Source organism: Wyeomyia smithii, chromosome 2, assembly GCF_029784165.1.
Source record: "Wyeomyia smithii strain HCP4-BCI-WySm-NY-G18 chromosome 2, ASM2978416v1, whole genome shotgun sequence".
Classification (NCBI taxonomy): domain Eukaryota; kingdom Metazoa; phylum Arthropoda; class Insecta; order Diptera; family Culicidae; genus Wyeomyia; species Wyeomyia smithii.
The window spans coordinates 105,097,859-105,118,158 of record NC_073695.1 but is presented as its reverse complement, the minus strand read 5'-3'; the positions used below and the strand labels follow the sequence as shown (position 1 = coordinate 105,118,158).

Here is a 20,300-nt window from a genome sequence, read left to right as displayed (position 1 = left end):
TAAAAAATTCTGGATGAAGAGATGAAAGACATTTTTTTGATTGAAGGTTAAGTTTATAGAAAAATAATTAACACATTTTACAGAATATATATTTTTTAATTTTTTTTCTCATCGAAATACAGCATAAAATTTGGCATTTCTAGATAGAATCGACAAAAAGAAAAATGTCACAAATGTAAATAAAATCCGGAATTGAAGAAAAGAGATGATTCCGGATAAGCCAAGAGTTTCATTTCTCAAACCCGCCAATAACCACATTATTAAGATGAACGGTGTGGTCTTAAATTGGTCTGATCAAGTTGAATACTTAGGGCTTATTTATGATGAGAATCTTACTTTCAAGGAGCACATTGAAAATATCCAGTCAAAGTGCAATAAGTATATCAAATGTTTATATCCTCTTATCAACAGGAAATCTAGACTTTGTCCCAAGAATAAACTGTTAATTTACAAACAAATTTTCAGACCAGCAATGTTATATACAGTTCCCATCTGGACAAGTTGTTGTGCAACCAGGAAGAAGACACTTCAAAGGATTCAGAATAAACTTTTGAAAATGATTTTGAAGCGTCCTCCCTGGTTTAGCACGAATGAGCTACATAGGCTCACTAATGTAGAAACATTGGAAAATATGTCAAGCCACACTATCAACAAATTCCGACAAAAATCGTTGCAATCCTCAATTGCAACGATTAGCTCACTTAATAGTCAGTAAGATAGTTTTAAAATTATTTTGAGTTTTGTTTTATTCTTTTTTTTTCTCTCCTTGACAAGTAGGTTTAATTATTTTCCTACAATTACATTAACTTAACTGCGAAAGCTAATAACATTCAATAATATAAAAGAGCGTACAAATATATATATATATATATATATATATATATATATATATATATATATATATATATATATATATATATATATATATATATATATATATATATATATATATATATATATATATATATATATATATATATATATATATATATATATAATAGTGTTGATATGTCACCATTTGTGGCAGAACACACAATATTAATTCTGATCAACAGTGCCGAAGGCACTATACCGAACAAACAAACCGTTTCAATGCTAGAATTGTTTTTTACGTAGACTTACGTCTTACGGCATCTTATATAAGGGTACAAGTTGAAAACCATAAACATCGAGAGCGTTACGAAACCTGTCCACTTTCGATTGCTTGAAACTCAGTAAGTTTCCAACAGATTTCCTTCATTTCCACAGCAATCGATTGGAAAATTAGCTATGCGTCCAGCAAAATGCGGGAAATTGCGATTTTGTGGTTTTGCTCTACATATTTAAACAGTACAATAGTTAGCCATTGAACTATCGAAATATGTAGAGTCTTGTTGAACCGGCATAGCAGCAGCTGATTTTAGTACAGCAAGGCTGATCAGGCGACTCATTCGATCGCAGCCCTGCATAACATTGCTGAATTGTCCGGACATATTATCAGTTTAGTACGGATTTGTCGCGTCGCGTTTACTATCAGCCTTTTCGGCCATTGACATCAAGTTAAATATTACATTGTATTTCACATGTTACATTTTTCGTTTTACATTACGTGTAACATGTTACAAATCACGTGTGACATGTTACAGGACAAGTGACATGTTAATTATCACTTGTAATATGTTACATGTCTCGTGTTACATGATAGTATTACACCGATGTATGTACATAGAATGCACATCTATTCCGAAACAGAGTGGCCATTCTGTTTCGGACGAAATTTCAACACGGTGTAAAAATCAGCTATAAAGTTCGATTCTTAAAAATTTTCTTAATTTCCCAACTTCAGTTTTTAAGTTAATGCAAAAAACTGATCTTTATACCACTCTGTTCCACAACGGCTCATTCGTGATTGGCCACACAAACTCATTATTTACTAATATTTATCATAAATACCTAAGCTACTAACAAACCCCCCTAATGTAAAAAAAATAATAATAAATTAAAGTCAAGAGAAAAGATCACGTGATCTTTTTGCCAACCCCCATGCATTTTTTGACAATCGGATTCGGTAGTGACATTGTTCGAGGTTTTTACTATCATGAGAAACTTTTTACTTTATATTGGTAAAAATGGCATATTAGCCCATTCTTCAATTATGAGCAAAAATCTAGACTGGAACCATTCGGTAAGAGTGATATTTGTCGTTCGTTAAGTGAACTGTAAACAAGTTTTACACATGTTTGTGTGCAACTTATAGAATAGCTGTCCAACATGCTTCATACCTATATATACCTGTTTTGATACAACAAACTGAATACACTCTTTGAGTGAATAAGTGTATGCTTTCCATAGAATGACCTAAGCACTAGGTAACTTCTCATCAAATGGCTTCGTGTAGTATCCTAAAAGAACTAAGTTATGTTTTATTGTAACTTTGCATTTGAAACAAAATCTAACACATGCAGAGCTGTTTGATAGGGGATTCACATCACTCTTATTATCATTTCAAACAAAGTTTATACGAATTTGAGCACACAGCTCAGTTCACCGTAGTAATCAGTTGCAACATGACAAAGAAGATCATTATTCTTTTAATACTCGTACAATCTGTACTCGGCGCTAAACGATACTTCATACCGAATCTTAAAGTTGAAAAAAACGTTCAATCCAAAACTATAACTTTAACTGATAGTATTTCTATTGCAGGCGAATTGGCACAAAGCCAATGAGTTTTGTACAACACTTGGGATGGTTTTTGTATCGGTGAAATCTCAAGTAGAACACAACGAACTGATTCGATTTGTAGAGAAGACGGATAAATTTTCCAATGCCACCAGATTCTGGATCGGCGCCAGCGATCTTGCGGAGGAAGGAACCTATACCTGGGTATCCAGTGGTCAGTTGTTGACCTTCTCTAACTGGGCTGATAACGAACCGAACAACGAAAACCGTGCTGAACACTGTATTGAGATTATTCACAATATATACGTGAATCGTGTTTGACAATGGAATGACAACGAGTGCCGTAATTCTAGGGAATATTTCATTTGCGAAGGTGTCGATAAACATTGTATTGAGAATTTTTAGAATAAAAAGTGGTTAAAATAGATACGAATAGCCAGTTATGTAATGAAAAGCTGATGTGTGTTAAGCTGTTAACACATCAACAACCAACAACTCGGTGTCGAAAATAATACATATATTTTTTGAACAGCTCGAAGAGAATATAGGTAGTTGTTTGTTTGTTCAGGATTAATTAAAGAGTGCTGATTCTGTACCATGTTCATCCAAACAATTTTCGAGCAATGGAGAAATGTTGCTCAATCGGGTCTCTCACGAAACTCAGAGACACAAAAGGCTCAAGAGCACATAAAACTGAATCAAAGATGACTTGAAACACAAACTGGCTTATTCAACTCAATTGACTCAATTACGTTTAACTGAAACAATTACACGTGACAGAGTTCTGTAGTATATATTTGATCCAAGCCTTGAAAGTCTCAAACTTTGAACACTTCAGAATAAAAATCAAATGAGAAATGACCTAATGGTCGAATATCAACCATTTCTTATTTGAATGAAACTTTGCACACGTATTTGATTTAGCAAACTGGGTATTTTCCGCGGATGGAGAAATTTTTCAGACTCAAGAGTAATTTTCTAAAAAGTCGGAAGCATTTTTGGAATAGGCTCAAAGCATTGTAGCTCATAAATCTTTGGTTTTACTGTCTGTGAATGAATTATAGGGAACTAACAATACTTTACAAAAAAAACACCGTAATTTTGACCATATGAAATACGAATGATCGCCTAATTATAGTTCAAACAAAAAAGAGTAGATTTTATTAGTTTTATTAAGAAACTTAAATACATACCTAACAAAATTTTTGATAAAAAAATCTGGATGAAGAGATGAAAGACATTTTTTTTTATTGAAGGTTAAGTTTATAGAAAAATAATTAACACATTTTACAGAATATATATTTTTTAATTTTTTTTCTCATCGAAATCCAGCATGAAATTTGGCATTTCTAGATAGAATCGACAAAAAGAAAAATGTCACAAATGTAAATAATATCCGGAATTGAAGAAAAAAAAATCATATTAATACTCAAAAGAGTTGAATTTCCCTTAAAAATTATTTTGCAAAAACATTAACGCTCTAGGACATCATTTACTCCCTGGACTATAATAAGTAAAACCTGACGATAATAAAGCCGATACCCTATGTCGAAAGTGAATTTTCTGATAAAATTCAAAAAGAGCCGTGCTTTCTCAAATCACGAAGGATTCATATTTTTCAGTGTACAGCTATATTTAGAAATTTGCATTTGAGCCCAAAAATTATGATTAGCGAAAATCGTAATTAAAGTTATAATTGATCAAAAAATACCTCGTGGTTTCGAAACTGTCGAGAATGGCAACTGAAGATACGTAGACAACTTTCGTTAAAATTTGAATTTACACTGCTCGGTTTGTATTGGAATTATTTTATCTTCTGATGCTACCCAGATTGATCCCGTCTCACCTTCGGTGATTGCCTTCACAACACACTTTCCAACCGCACTTGGTCTAGAAAAAAAGATTTTGTTTTAGTGTTTCGAAATGGTAGTGAAAAATGTTACTGTTGCATAGTAAACTTGGCTAGTAACTCTCGAGCAGCAGGCATCATCCAAGGGTATGTACACATATGATCTCCTGCTTCTTGGATCATTTTTGTTTCAGTAGCCCCAGGACAAACAACAGCTAACTTTACACCTGTTCTATTATACAGCAAATCGGTCTGCAGATGAAAAAAGATTAAATACTAGTGCTCCAGCTTAAGTTTAAATTTAAATTTCGAAACACCTACCAACAGGGAAAATCAAAAATTTGTTAATTTTATTCTAAAGCTATTACAAAGTTGTTTAGAACAAGAGAAAAACGATCATATATTACCCCCAAACTTCTGGTGAATCCGGTTACTCCAAATTTGGAAGCCGTGTAAACAACGGCAATAGGGTACGGTTCCAATCCGGCAATTGACGAAATATTCACTATAAATCCACCCGTTCCTGATTTCTCCTTCGTCATAAGGTCAATCGTGATGAACGTACATTCAATCAATCCAATCTATAAAAAATATCGCTTGAAAAGTTATTTTAGCAATAGTGAAAAATATGATACTAGGTTGACTCCAATGCAGTGCGCTGCGGAACCTTCTAGTACTCCAGCCGAATTCACTAGAATGTCGATCGATCCTAGCCATTGGATAGCATCCTGACGCAGTATCTTTTCAAGTTGCAACTTATTCGATACATCACACTGGGCGTAAAATATCTCGGCATTCTGGTTACATGCATTCAGTTGGGCTTTCAAATCTGGGTTCAAGCTTTCGTTCAAATCAATAAGGAGAATCTTCTGCGGAGAGAAATACTGAATAAGCTTAGTCTGCCTAATGAAAATAAAATCTTATCCTTATGCACCCATTACCACAGATTCTACTAAACTTGTTTTTTTTTTTACTAATTACCATTGCCAATTTGGTTCAATGTACATACATGTAAGCAAAAATTGTAGATCTATTCTGTTACATATTTCCATGTACCATTTAATGAGAAATTGTGCATTCTTCTGAATATCATCGAATAGAAGATATTTTGAAAAAAAAATCATTTAATTTCTTGTCACTGAACATTAAAAATACGCGAAATGGTTTCAAAGGTTTAATACAGAATATATATAAAATTAAAAAAAAAACGTGTTTTCAATCAATATTTCGATCTGATAGTTCTCCTGAAAAAAAACTATCCGGGTTTTCCTAATGTGATGCCTGTACGATGTGCAATTTGTATGTACCTGGAGCGGAACTGAAACACAACTTTAAATGCGAAACAGAATTATTCATAGTGAGACATATAAAACTTACATAATCGCGCTTATATATCATATACAGTCCCACTACAATTATGGATCAGTCAACGTGTTGTCTGAATGTTCAAAAATGGATATAAAATCGCAAATGTTATCAACTACGAATGTTTTACTATCTATCTCTGTGTTCTGATGTGTACTTTCGATCAACAATTAGTTTCACTGCAGTTGATGCGTGTAAATCGGTTGAGAAGAAAAATATCACTTACATAGCAAAAGACACAAGCAAAAGACACAGGTGTTCTAGTGTCATTCATAATTGTAAATAACAAACAATTACGCCTTACATGAAAAGTTCAACTATATGTAAGTGAATTAAAGGCCTAGCTTGTGCGGTAAAAAACATCCTAAGAATGCCAATGGTCTGCAATGCTTTAATATTGAACAATAATCTTGTTTAATAAATTACGTTCGATTTATACGCACAGACTAAAACATGTTCGCCTCATTATAGCGCTTGTGTTTTGAGCCAAGTGTATTTATTTTACGCAGGACTGCGATCTCTCCACATAAATAAAAACTTCAAGGTCGCTTGTAACACTGTAGGAATTACAGGATAAATTTCATACCGAAACACCATGTTTGAGTAATTCTTCTGCTGTTGCAAATCCAATGCCACTCGCACCTCCAGTTATTATAGCAGTCTTATTTTTCAGTAACATTCTAGTCTTACAAGCAATGTTCTGTACCGCTCGAGAAGTGAATTGTAACTAAACGCAATATCCTAGACAATTACTCGTTAGATACCTAGTGAACAGGTGCAAGCATACTAACTGTGCGTATGGTCTTGTGAGGTAAGAAAGTAATACGAGATATGATTCCAAAATTAAACCATAGGATGTTTTTAACAAGATATTTATTTCACAGTACGTTTACATTTAAATATTTTATTTTACAGTTATAATTTGTAGTAAAAAAACATCGAGTAAAGTAGAAAAAAAGTAGAAATAAGTACAAATTTCAAGACAAAAAAATTGCATGTAGCACAAACAATACGAATTACTTTTTAGTTTTTGTTTGTTGCTGGTATACATCAATTTTTAAACGACGTTGACTGCAGGGGGGATCTATCTGTCAAAAATCGTGTAACCAACATATTCGGCAACATGGTGTTTGTTTTGGTTTTTGTTCCTTTTGTTCATGAAATTGATCGATGTGAAATATTATAGAATTGGAATGTTTTTCATCAAAACTCGAGAAACCGCGGAAAACTTTCATGAATGTTGTTTAGCTATTCACATTTTTCCCCCATTATTGTTCATAGTTACAAACATCATGGACCAACAAACGTCATGGACCAGAGTTGATCTGCGATAACACACACATATATGAAATTTGACAGCAGTGAATCCCCTCTGGTTGACTGTAAAATACATCTTACCCGATTACACTGGCTTTCGTTAGCATCTACTGTAGACAACCTTCATGTTATTCTCGAAGCACGATCTTCGATTAACTTGCGTATCGTCGTATGTTCGAATCTCCATTTAGAGAAACAATTGGAGTCAATAGTTTGCATAGTTTTCCTTCATAATGTTGCGAAGTCTGTCTTATTAAAATGGTCAACTTTCGAAAGCAAAATAAACGTATCAACTATTTCTCCTAAAGAAAAACAATAAACATCACAATAATTTTACGATTCCAGTTATAGGAAAGGATGAAAAATTTTACTGCTATCAATATATTTTTTTTCGTTTAAGTCAAGGGAATCGAATTATTAAAAATATTAAAGCGTTTCCTGTCAGTTGCTTATTGTTGTCCTGTTCTTATTGACAGTAAGTAGAAACTGTTGAGTTAAAGTGTAAAAAACATTCAGAGTCGTAATTAATTTTAATAATTATAGCTTGTTTCTTGTTTGCGGTTTTACACAGCGCCAATGCAGCAGTTTGTAATCTGACCTCTACTAGAACAGGGACCGTTTGTTACTATAAAAGTCGATCTCGCATATAATGTTCATAAATCAATGTACGCAACTAGTTTTGCATGCCTATACATTAGGGTGGGGAATTGTTATATGGAAAAAACGAAACTTGATAGCAGAAAGCCAGGACCAATTTTTTTTTTCTGTTTGGGGCCCCAAACTGTTCTGAATTTATTGGAAGTCGATTGGTTTTGTCTCCGCTTGGCGCATTGCATTTCAAATTTATATGGAGATTTGTATGGAAAACCCAACCTTTTTGTATTTTCCATTCTAAAGAGCTCAAAATGGCTCACACCATAGGTTTCATGACTTCAAATGGTAGGTTTTTTGATGCCTAACAACTTGGCCGAAGACACTAAAGAGCTATGAAGTGCCAAAAAATACTAGAGCTGTTCAAAGTTGAGTATGTCAAAATTTATGTTGCAAATCATTTTTTCTGCCAACACTGCCAGTGTACCGGCGACAGTAAGATTTCCATCAGAAGTAACCTCTGAAACACGTTGTGGATTCTATTTACGTCTAGAATATTGACCTAAATTTGTTTGCTTGGTCCAGCTGAGTGTATAAACTCGTTACGACAGGTTACTTCTGATGGGAATCCTACTGACGCCGTTACATTGGTAATGTTGGCAGAAAACAAGATTCACATAATGTAGGTCATTATTAGAGCATTATTGAGCTCGCTAGAAAGGTAAATGCAAGAAAGTAGGTTTTCCCATATGAATTTTCATACAAACTTGAAATGCAATGCGCCAAGCGGAGACAAAACCAATCGACTTCAGGTAAGTTTAGGATTGTTTGGGACCCCAAAAGGAACCAAAAAAACCGGGTTCTGGAAAATCGATCATTTTTCCCCACCCTACTATATATACATCAATCTATCAATACGAGACTTGTCACAACGATGAACTAAAGCCAAAATTCTCAAAATGAAAAAAAAGTTTTCTTGCATTTTCAAACCAAATTAGTTTTGTATGATGGAAACTAAAAACTATCAAACATGTTGCACTATATTTCCTATAAAGGATGTTTTTTAAATTCCATAAGTTTTCATAAATTTCATTTGACTAGGAAAAAACATTTCTCAATTTTCCGGATAATAAATAAAATTTGGAGTTGAATTCATTTAAAATTGCAACGTTGTCAGATCTCGATCATGTGTGTGGCATCATTACTATCTGCATTTTGTTTTAATATTTTTGAATTGAAACTGATTTAAAGCCAAAGTTGTTTGATTTTTCTAAGCAGAAAAATAGCATTTTTTCATTGATTTGCAAAAAATATCATCCAGACTACATCTGAATAGATAGTGAAATTTTGATCTCTTTTCATTTGTCTCATGGAACGCAATTTCTACCGATACACAGCAGGTATTAATGATCAGATAATCATCCGTGTGAATGACGCCCCTAAAATAATCTGTTCATTCGAATAGGCGCCAAGAAGGGTATGCAGCATTCATCCAGTTTACTAGTCGATACATGATGAATGTTAGTTGTAATGAAAAGAAACAAATCGTTGAAAAAGTCATCTCGAGATAACTCTTTTTATAAATATCAACAAACTCGAACAGGTTTAGTTCAAGGTCGTCTAGGCTCATTGTTTTATGTAATGCGATATAAGCCAATAAGGTACATGCACTCACAGTAGACCTCAAGTTAACTATGAAATCCTCATCATTATCACAGAGCTCTAGTTAATGACATTTGCAATAACACGAGCAAAAGTCAATGAAAGTTAATAATGCTAAACTTTTACTATAGACTACTTATGAGTCTGCACATTTCAAGTCTACAACAGAACCACTCAACGTATACCCTAAATAAGTACTAATTTTATAGCTTCCACAGCAGACATCAACCAGACAACAGAAACTGGACCGAATAGGGCGTGAACAAAATTCATAAAAAGATTCTGCCAGCAGAACACAGTAAGTTTGTTACAGACGAGGCTATAAGATACATGCCATACTCTATGAACCACAATACATAGTATAGAATTTGTCATACAAATCTGGAATGTATTGTCACTATAAACACAAAATTGAAACTCAATAGTTACGGAACCGATACAGGAAACGTAGTTAATATTAATTTCAAGCTTTACTAGTGGCCATCATTTCGCGGCATTGCCTGTAGAATGCTCAAAAGTCACGGGGACGTTGTAGATTCATATTTACAACAATGAATCAGCTACCAAAAGAAATAGAAAGAAGTGCATGCTGATCCCGATCAACCACTCTTTAAGTTTCTTCATGAAACGAAAGTACATTTTTTCAGTACATTTTTTTTCAAGAATTTTTCACAAGTTATGACGTCTGACGGCTGAAAAAGCCTTCCTGTGCCAATAAACAATATGGTATACAATTTCAAATGGCATTTGCTTGTTGTTGAGATTAACGTTACAACCCAAAACCACATGGTTTTTGCCTATTTTTCGCTACTAATACTGACAAGTGTCTTCTTCTTTCTAACCTTTATATACCTCATTGATTCTACATAGCGTATATTTCTAATATATTTTTCTCTTCCTAGCATATTGAAACTGAAAGATATGTATGAATCAGATCTAAGATTCTGGTGATCCCGGGTATTAATTTATTTCCATAACAATCTTTAAATGTATGCTCATATACTACAAAACTCGTTTTTGTGTACTACATATATGTAAAGTGACCAGATAGTTAGAGCTCAAACGCGGGACACCAATTTTGTTTAAAGATGAGAGAGGGGGGGTAATAATTTTTTTCGAAATGGTCAAAAATTACACGTTACGTGGCAATGACTTGTAATAATTCGACCTTAGCATTTCGTTTAGCAGTAAGGTTCAGTAATTTCGTATTCTTGAACAACGTTCAGCTCAATCGGACGTGGGGAAGTAGCGCCTCAAAGCGGTCACATTTTCACTTTTTTCACTTATTAAGTTCGTGTAATGTTCGGTATCACAATTTTTTGTTTGTCAAATGTTTTAGAAATGTACAAACCGTCGAGATCCAGTGTTACCTGAAAAAAAATTGGAAAAAATCGGTTAATTACTTACAAATTTTTAGTTGGAAAGCTCTCCACAGGCTTAAGAATTTTCTATGTCCTAGAAAATCGTTTTTTCAAATTTTTTCGAGATAACACCTGATCCCGACGTTTCATGCTAAAACACGGGACGTTTTTTTTACGCGGGACAATTTGTTGGAACGCGGGACTGTCCCGCGAAATGCGGAATGTCTGGTCACTTTACATATATGTTTCAAATCTACAGAAAAATCCCAAAAAAAAAACTTATAGCCAAAACAAAATAGCCAGTTTAGGGTAGCATTTCCCTTTAACAGTTTATTTATACATTATGCCAGCCAAAGAAAATGTCGATACTCTGTTTTTAGAGTTTCAAAAAGATAATTACTTTTTCTGTAGATAAGTAGCAAAACATACAATTTATTTATATTTTTGCATTACACAAAAGTCCATGCAAAAAAAGTTGTTCATAGCATTGTTTTTACCATTTATTTTTATTACTTAATTGTTATTACAAAAAAAAATACAATTTTTTATAACACAAAATTAATTTTTTTTTCTAGTTGAACCGACGTTATTACCCAAATTGTGTTAAAACTATCAGCAGCCCGGAAATTCGCCCACTTTCGAATCAGACTGTCTGCTTATATAATTTTCATGCCGCCAGCATTCCGGAATATTACAAAAGCCACCAAGATGCTGCAATGAGCAATAACACTCACAACACAACAGACTCCTCTTGCAGTTTAACTAGTTCTGGCGTAAATGTTACTAGAATGGCTACATAACTTCGTCTTTGTGCACTTTTTTTATAAGGGGGGGATTTGTTAGTAGCTGCTTAAGTATTTATGATAAATATTAGTAAATAATGAGTATGTGTGTCCAATCACAAATGGTGACTTCTCAACACTGTTAGAAATTTGTAATTTTAATTGTTAGGATTTGTTTGCTTTTTTGTTGACTTATCATTCGTGGGGATTTAAACCTACTTGTCAGAAAAGGGGAAGTAAACTTACAACTAACTTAATTGCTAACTTATTGGCTATAAAGAGAGCTTATCGTAGCAATTGAGGATTGCAACGATTTTTGTCGAAAATTGTTAATAATTTTATTTGACATAGCTTCTAATGGTTAAACACCAGTAAGTCTATGTAATTCGAGTGTACCAAACCAAGGAGGACGCTTCAAAATCATTTTCAGAATTTTATTCTGAATCCTTTGGAGCGTTTTCTTTCTTGTTGAACAGCAACTTGACCAGATCGGTACAGCATAAAGCATTGCTGGTCTAAAAATTTGTTTGTAAATCAAAAGTTTGTTCTTTAAACAAAGTTTAGAATTCCTGTTAATGAGAGGATATAAACATCTCGTATATTTGATGCACTTGGCTTGTATACTTTCAATGTGCTCTTTGAAAATAAGTTTTTCATCGTAAATTAGTCTCAAGTACTTAACCTTGTCAGACCAACTTAAAATAACCCCATTCATCTTGACAACGTGATTATTGTTTAGCTTGAGGAAAGAAGCCCTAGGCTTATGCGGAAAAATTATCATTTGAGTTTTAGAAGCATTGGGAGAGATTTTCCACTTTTGCAAGTAGGAAGAAAAAATATCTAAACTTTTCTGCAATCGACTGCATATGACACGAAGACTTTTTCCTTTTATGGAAATGCTTGTGTCATCGCAGAACAATGACTTTGTGCATCCTGGAGGCAAATCAGGAAGATCTGAAGTGAATATGTTGTACAGGACTGGACCCAAGACTGAACCTTGAGGTACACCTGCTCTGACAGGAAATCTATCAGATTTTGAATTCTGATAGACAACCTGCAGAGTTCGATCAGTAAGATAATTTTTTTAAATTTTGGTTAGGAAAATTGGAAAATTAAAAGTTTGCAATTTCGCAATCAAACCTTTATGCCAAACACTGTCGAATGCTTTTTCTATGTCTAAAAGAGCAGCTCCAGTGGAATAACCTTCAGATTTGTTAGCTCGTATCATATTAGTAACTCTGAGCAATTGATGAGTAGTGAAATGCCCATGGCGAAATCCAAACTGTTTTTTTTTTTGAATATGGTTTCAATTTTTTAACTTTAGTCTCAAAATTTTGATTCCTCAGAAGAGTAAATCTATGTTTAATCTCTTTCTGTAAATCTTTATAAATAGTTTTAAAAACAGGGTATTAACTTTCATTGACGTTTGCTCGTGTTATTGCAATGAATTTTCGTTGATGTGTGACATCATTCTGTTAAGAATAATTCTCTCAAACAGTTTACTTATTGAAGAAAGCAAACTGATTGGTCGATAACTTGAAACTTCAGCTGGGTTTTTATCCGGTTTTAAAATTGGAGTAATTTTTGCATTTTTCCATAATTTGGGAAAATATGCAATTTTGAAGCAGCAATTGAAAATTTTCACTAAAAATTCCATTGTGCTCTCAGGGAGATGTTTGATTAGTATATTAAAGATTCCATCGTCACCAGGTACCTTCATATTCTTGAAATTTTTAATAATTGATTTAATCTCACTCAAGTTAGTTTCAATTATTTCTGCAGGTAAACAATTCTGGGAAGAAATTAAATCAAATTGACGTGTGACTTCATTTTCAATTGGACTCACAAAATTCAAATTTGTGTTATGAACACTCTCAAACTGCTGAGCAAGTCTTTGAGCCTTTTGTTTATTGGTTACAAGAAAACGTTCACCATCTTTTAAAACTGGAATAGGCTTTGAAGGTTTCTTAAGAATCTTCGACAGCTTCCAAAAAGGTTTTGAATATGGTTTCAATTTTTCAATTTTAGTCTCAAAATTTTGATTTCTCAGAAGAGTAAATCTATGTTTAATCTATGTTTAATGTACGAATTAGAAGTTGAAGATTTTCGTCAATTATTGGTGAATCAAATTTCACTTGAGCCTTTGGAACAGAATAATTCCTGGCATCAACAATTGCACATTTTAATGCTTCCAAAGCGGAATCAATATTCACTTCGTTTTGCAAATCAAGCTCATTATTGAAATTTCTCTCAATATGAGTTTTGTATCTTTCCCAATTGGCATTGTTATAATTAAAAACAGAGCTCATAGGGTTTAAAACTGATCCATGTGATAAAGAAAAAGTTATTGGAAGATGGTCAGAATCAAAGTCAGCATGTTTGATCAAATCACTACATACATGACTTTGATCTGTAAGCACCAAATCAATTGTTGAAGGGTTTTTTACAGAAGAAAAGCATGTAGGACTATTCGGAGACAAAATAGAATAGTATCCTGAAGAACAATCATTGAATAAAATTTTGCCATTGGAATTACTTTGAGAATTATTCCATGAACGATGTTTAGCGTTAATATCGCCGATTATAAAAAATTTCGAACGATTTCTGCTGAGTTTTTGTAAATCACCTTTAAAATAATTTTTGTGCTCGCGTGTGCATTGAAATGGTAAATATGCTGCGGCAATAAATAAAATCCCAAGTTCAGTTTGAACTTCAATTCCCAAAGTTTCAATAACTTTCGTCTCAAGATGGGGAAGAGCACGATGTTTGATTCGGCGATGAATAACAATTGCAACTCCACCGCCGGAACCCTGAATCCTATCATATCTATGAACCACGTAGTTGGGATCATATTTAAATTTTTTGTTAGGTTTCAAAAATGTTTCAGTAATAATTGCAATATGCACATTATTTACTGTTAAAAAATTAAAAAGCTCATTCTCATTGGCCTTCAATGAGCGAGCATTCCAATTTAATATTTTAATTGTTTTATTTAAAATCATTGCTAAATTTTAAATTAGAAACAATTTTAATAGTAAAGTTTGTGCCTATTTGAATGGCTTCAAACATTGATTTTGCCTGCAACATGGCGTTCATAAGATCGAACATTGCCTGTTGCAAAAAAGAAAGTTTACCTGCCGTAATAGGCCCCAGGCAGTTGACATTAGAAAAAATATTTTCGGCAGCAATATTAGCTGGAGTAATAGGTGTACAATTATTTTCTAGCGTGTTTTGCTTACCCATATTAACGGTCATTTTCGAACTACCAACACTAGGCGGTATAATGTTCGAACTACCTGTAACCTGTGCATAAATTAAACGGGTATGCAAAGGAGTAGGTAAACTATGCGTCACTGGTACGCTTGGAGAATTTTGTTTTGAAGTTGGTTTTAATTGAGAAATTGAATTTTGTTTACCTTGCCTTAACAATTGCTAAACGGACTGGGCATTGATAAAAATTTGACATATGGTTGCCGTTACAATTCGCACAGCGAAAATTTTTGCTCTCTTTCACAGGACATGTGTCCTATTTGTGAGAAGAGTCTCCACAATTAAGACATTTTTGGTCCATGTTACAGAATTTGGAACCATTGCCATAACGTTGGCAAGTACGGCATTGGGTGATATGCTTTTCACCTCCGCCATACTTCCTATGAATTTCCCACTTTACACGCACATTATACAAAGCATGTGCTTTTTCAAAAAATTTTAAGTTGTTAACCTCATTGCGGTTAAAATGAATTAAAAAATTAACAAGGGAAATTCCAGTTCTCTGACTGTTATCGCCTCGTGATTTTTGTTTCATTAGAATTACTTGGGTAGGGGCTATACCAAGTAATTCTGTCAAAGTAAGTTTGATCTCATCAACGGTTTGATCGTTGGTGAGACCTTTCAATACGAACGGCTTGGCGCTCTTCGTGTCATATGTAAAAAATTTATACATCTTTTCAGTTAAATACTGAATAAGACGATTACGACCCTTTATAGAGTCGGCTAATAAGCGGCATTCGCCTCTACGACCAATTTGATAGGTAACTTTAACGTCAGAAACAAACGTTGAAAGTTCCTTTTTGAAAATATTAAATTCAGAAGAAATAGTTACCACAATAGGTGGAACTTTTTCCTTTTTTAAAGAATTGACATTTTGTATAGTTTCATTACTCATAACTTCCATTTCACCAGCTTCTTGCTCAGGCAAAATATCAAAAGGATTGTCACTACAGACACTCGAAGTGTCAGAAAGAGATGTCTCTCTTTTCCTCCCCGCAGCGATGCGAGGTTTCTTTTTCCGTCTAGCCATTTCAGGTGATACGAAAAAAGTTAAAACAAATGTTAAATTCAAAAGTAGGTAGTCTGATGGGAAATAACTTTCAGGTAGTCTTTAAAAGACACACTGACAAAACACAAACTTTGAAGCTATAGGCAGTCAAAGACCAGTCCACAGGCAACCGAAAAAACGTCTGATCTGTAGGACAGTTCAAGACGCACTGATCTTTCTGCACTTGCTTCACTGTTCAATTCGCGTATACTAAAGCGGAGGTGAGCGACCACTAGGAGAGAATCCGGAATGGAGATGGCAGAAAGCTAAATATCATTAAAAAGATATGTAGCAAGGTTGTAGCCAGAGTTGCCAATAAAATTTTCGATTTAACTGGAAAAAAGGCGGAAGAACAAACTGGAAAAAACTGGATTCCAAATAAATTGAAAAAAAAAAAAGGAGAAAATGATTGTGAGAGTGCTTTTCTGTTATGGGAATTGAATCCAGTGACAGTTTTTTAAACAGCAACTAAAGAGATAACTCTTCGCAAAAAAATACTCATTTTAATCAGCACTGTTTTGCTTCGGGCTTATACCCCGTTCACAGTACACCGCATAACACCTGATATCAGGCGATTCGCGCTATCGAGGCGATATTACCTGATATCCCATACAATCGAGCTGTCAACGGATATCACCTCGGCTACATGCTATCGCGGATATCATGTTCGAAAACCAATAATAACCACATTTCCAGCAGTTGGCTGTAGTGTCCAGACGTACCAGCTCGACAAGAGCTCATTTTTCCGCAGTCTTTCACTGTGTAAATCACTCAGTAAACTGACGACGAATCGCTGAGGAAATAATCTTCCAGCCGATCTCTAGGTATGAGAGTGTATGCGTGAATGTTAACCGAAGACTTGGTAGATACAGTCTACCCACAGTATTCCAAACATTGAGATAATGATAACAGTGTAACCGCAGGATTCTGGATATAATATGCTTGTAATGTAGTATGAAATAACATAAATTTATTTTTTAATCTGAATATTTATTTTATGTAACCCGTATCCCCTACATTGGCAACACGGCCAACAGACATTTGACGCAACCCTACAAATTTCGCAATTCGCGTTGCATGCGAGAAAAAAAAAAGGAAATATTTTTGCTATTTTCGTCCCTCACATTTTGATAGTTGCATTTGAGAGTTCGCGTTGGTGCGAGCCAAGTAGCTGACATCTCTATCCTAATCCCATTGCTCTTGTTGTCTTGTTTTAGCTTTGACTTGTTTTCGTTTTCTTCTTTTTTCAATTACCAAAGCAAATGTCAAATCATATCAGCTCACTGTAGTGTGAACGCTCGATGTGATATCCGATATCATCTGGCAATATCAGGTGATATCAGGCGTAGTCTGAACAGGGCATTACATTTTGTTGAAATTATGTACTGAAAATTTTTTCTCTAACAGCAGCAAAATTTAAAATTACGCAATCAATCTATCCCAAAATTAAGAAAATAGAGAAAAATTCTTTCGTTACATCAGTGAAGTTGAAATTTCAATTATTTCTGGCTTCGCTATCTTTTGGTAATTGATTCTCCTAACAACTTCTTAACTGCTACGCAACAGAAAATAAATAGAATTTTTTTTAATGGTCTGGTAAAATCTATTTGTTTGGTTCTATTTCAACCAGACCGAAGTCATGGCAACAGTTTCCTGAAGCCGCCGCCGATTATGATGGCGCTGCTATTGGAAATATGGTCATAAGCTTCGTTCATTGTGCCGCATGTGTTACTGTACGGATTTTTTGCGTGTTTCTAACTACATTGAATGTAGGGCTATCCGGAACGTGTTGAAACAAGTTTGAACGTGACCATTTATGTCCTGCACAAAATCCACGAAACGTTCAAAACAAAACAATCGTTTTTCGCTTTCTACATTTCGTCACCCCACTTGCAGCAACAGTTGATCTCGCATGGACGGTGCTTAATCGGCTGTTTCGCAAGCACTGACAGCCTTTTGACGTATAATTGAGCCAGAGAGCCAGAGAAAAACGGCTTCAAGCGAAATGTATGGGGATGACGTTCGTGACAGGGATGTGATCTCAACCATGTCATGCAGTCTTTAATTTGACTGTGTTTCGTGCGAGAAGATAGAATACTGAAAATGCTGTTAAGAATTGTCAAAATAATTTATCAATCTACAAAATTTACGTTTCAAAAATATTCCCGAAAATCAATCGGAGCTTCAGTGAATAAAAAACTGGATAAAACTGGCAAATATCTGAAAAAGCTGGAAGATTTTGGGAATAAACTGTTTGACTGGATCAATTGAAAAAAACTGGAGGAATCCAGTTTAAACTGGAACATTGGCAACCCTGGTTGTAGCTAAGTGAATGAACGATTTGATAAATTAACCATTGTTTCTAGTTTCCCCTATGCTATCCAGCTCTTCTTTTGACCGGTTTCCCGATAAGGCTAGTCCAGTTCGGCCGGATTAATCCTACCCTTTTTGTCCTTTCAAGCGCGTACAGATATATAATACATACGTGCGAAATAATCGAAAAGCCGGTTTCGACCACAACCGCGCAAAACATCGTGATCAAGAGACAACATTTAATGAATCAGGTTCAATTTTTTCTTGTTACTTTTAGCGAATGCTAAAAGTTCCTTCAAGAACGAGAACACAATCGATGCAAAAAATAAATCTTTGAAAGAAGGTTTAGCAAGCAAGATGGCGCAAACAGAATCAAGGTATAAATAGTCCTATTATTGAACATCTTAAACATCAATCTTTTTCAATCCTTCGCAGAAGCGAGTACTGGTGTACCAGCAGCGCTACAATTTCTAGTATCAAATATGAAAGTGTTCATCGTAGTGTCATCTTTGTTGGCAGTGGCTGTTGCTGCGCCACACCTAGTAACATACGCTGCCATTCCTGCCCCTACATATATTGCAGCGGCCCCCGCGGAAGTCACCAATCAATTTCACGCCCAGGATGAACTAGGACAATACTCATATGGATATAGTGGAGGACTGTCAGCGAAAACGGAAACTAAGTCTCTGGATGGCGTTACTCGTGGATCGTACACCTTCCTGGATGCTGAAAACAAAGTGCAGACCGTTAGCTATACCGCTGATGCTGTTAATGGATTCCGTGCCGAAGCTAGCAATATGCCAGTAGCGCCCGTTGAAACTCATACAGCTCCAGAACCAGTACAGGATACTCCTGAGGTCGCCCAAGCCAAGTCCGAACATTTAGCTGCAGTTGAGGAAGTGAAGGCACGTAATGCTGCTGCACCAGCTGAAGAGCCAGTCGTTGTGAATGCTGCTCCAATTGCTGCAATTTCTCCAGTTTCTACCTATAGTGCCACAATTCCAACCGTCGCTTTGGCAACACCAGCATCGAGATTTGCATATTCTACTTCCACTGTCGCGCTAAAGCCTCAACAACAGCTAGCCTATACCACTTACGCTGCTCCAGTTCCCGTTTCCGCCCCAGCTTCATTCGCCTATTCTACGTACACCCAGACGATCCCTACCGCAGTTCAATATAGTGCAGCTCCGGTTGCAACTTACGCCGTTAACGCTCCAGGTTACGCTTATGCTTATAACACTCCCGCTTACTACACAACTGCCAATGTAGCTCCCGTAGTGCTAAATGCCCGTTCGGCTCCGGTTATTTTGCCAGGACCAGTTCAGGATACCCCGGAAGTCGCCCAGGCCAAGGCCGAACATCTGCAAGCCGTTGCCGAAGTTAAAGCACGTAACCTGCAGTGAAGCAAATACGCCGTACCGCAGTCATAACAGGTCAGAACTATGCCGAAACTAAGACAGTATTGCCCTACCGGAAACTAGTTCTTTGGATAACAATGCGTTTGTATAAATGTATACAGGTTCAAGAAATGAAAAAAAACGTAGATTAATAAAATGAAGAATTGATGCAATCGTTTCAAAAACGTCACTGTGCTGAAATGTACAAATAAACTAAAATGTAATCTGCTTATGCCTGCCGTTCAATTATAAAGTAATATCCAACAAATTAACTCACAAAAAGTAAAGTTATGCGTTCTACATTGATCAGGGTGGTCCTCGAGTTGCACAATGCCAACACTCCTTTCGTGGATTAATATAAATATTTCCTTCGAATGTCGTTGTTTCTTTCAAGTATATATGTCCCATAGTAACTCAGGCCTCTGCCATGCTGAATGTCAACGCGAGGGATCGGGCGAGATTCTTGCCGTAGGTAAATAAACAGCCGTAAGTAGAGCTGTTCATTAACCTATGGCAAAAATCTCGCCCGATCGCTCGCGTTGGCGTTCAGCCTGGCAGAGGCTTCAGATGATTCAATTCTGTTCCTTTACAACATAGCACGAGATAGGTTAATATGACTTATGTATTTTATGTTTTCGCCACATATCGAACTATGTATGACACAACAAATTATTAGCAAAGTGA

At 35.2% G+C, this 20,300-nt stretch overlaps 2 protein-coding genes across 4 annotated transcripts; one reads left to right on the top strand and one right to left on the bottom strand.

Annotated features, from left to right (window-relative positions):
- Positions 1–3,992: 3,992 nt before the first annotated feature.
- On the bottom strand, positions 3,993–16,665 carry LOC129723598 (alcohol dehydrogenase 2-like). 3 transcript variants are annotated; one of them, XR_008727778.1, is made up of 6 exons: positions 6,462–6,639; positions 5,146–5,379; positions 4,918–5,091; positions 4,605–4,762; positions 4,373–4,551; positions 3,993–4,290 (listed from the first exon to the last, which is right to left on the bottom strand). XR_008727778.1 is itself a non-coding variant. In XM_055677921.1 (5 exons), exons 1-5 carry the CDS (start codon positions 16,515–16,517, stop codon positions 4,428–4,430), a joined length of 702 nt encoding a protein of 233 aa, XP_055533896.1. In that variant the 5' UTR covers positions 16,518–16,665; the 3' UTR covers positions 4,276–4,427. The 3 variants fall into 3 exon arrangements, 2 of the variants coding, with proteins under 2 accessions (XP_055533896.1, XP_055533894.1); XM_055677921.1 differs by lacking the exon at positions 6,462–6,639 and adding an exon at positions 16,506–16,665 and having other exon boundaries at positions 4,276–4,551; XM_055677919.1 differs by having other exon boundaries at positions 4,276–4,551; positions 6,462–6,638.
- A 1,959-nt stretch (positions 16,666–18,624) lies between these two features.
- LOC129723597 (cuticle protein 19.8-like) lies at positions 18,625–19,848 on the top strand. Its single transcript, XM_055677918.1, has one exon. The coding sequence runs from the start codon at positions 18,702–18,704 to the stop codon at positions 19,620–19,622; it is 921 nt and encodes a 306-aa protein (XP_055533893.1). The 5' UTR covers positions 18,625–18,701; the 3' UTR covers positions 19,623–19,848.
- The last annotated feature ends 452 nt before the right edge of the window (positions 19,849–20,300 follow it).

Bases quoted from the DNA above. Each gene is read 5' to 3' on its own strand.
- LOC129723598 (XM_055677919.1), bottom strand. From the start codon at position 6,554: ATGTTACTGAAAAATAAGACTGCTATAATAACTGGAGGTGCGAGTGGC. The intron at 5,092-5,145 runs GTATCATATTTT...TATTTTTTATAG, and splicing joins ACTGCATTGGAGTCAACCTA to ATTGGATTGATTGAATGTAC. The intron at 4,552-4,604 runs GTAACATTTTTC...CTTTTTTTCTAG, and splicing joins GCCAAGTTTACTATGCAACA to ACCAAGTGCGGTTGGAAAGT.
- LOC129723597 (XM_055677918.1), top strand. From the start codon at position 18,702: ATGAAAGTGTTCATCGTAGTGTCATCTTTGTTGGCAGTGGCTGTTGCT.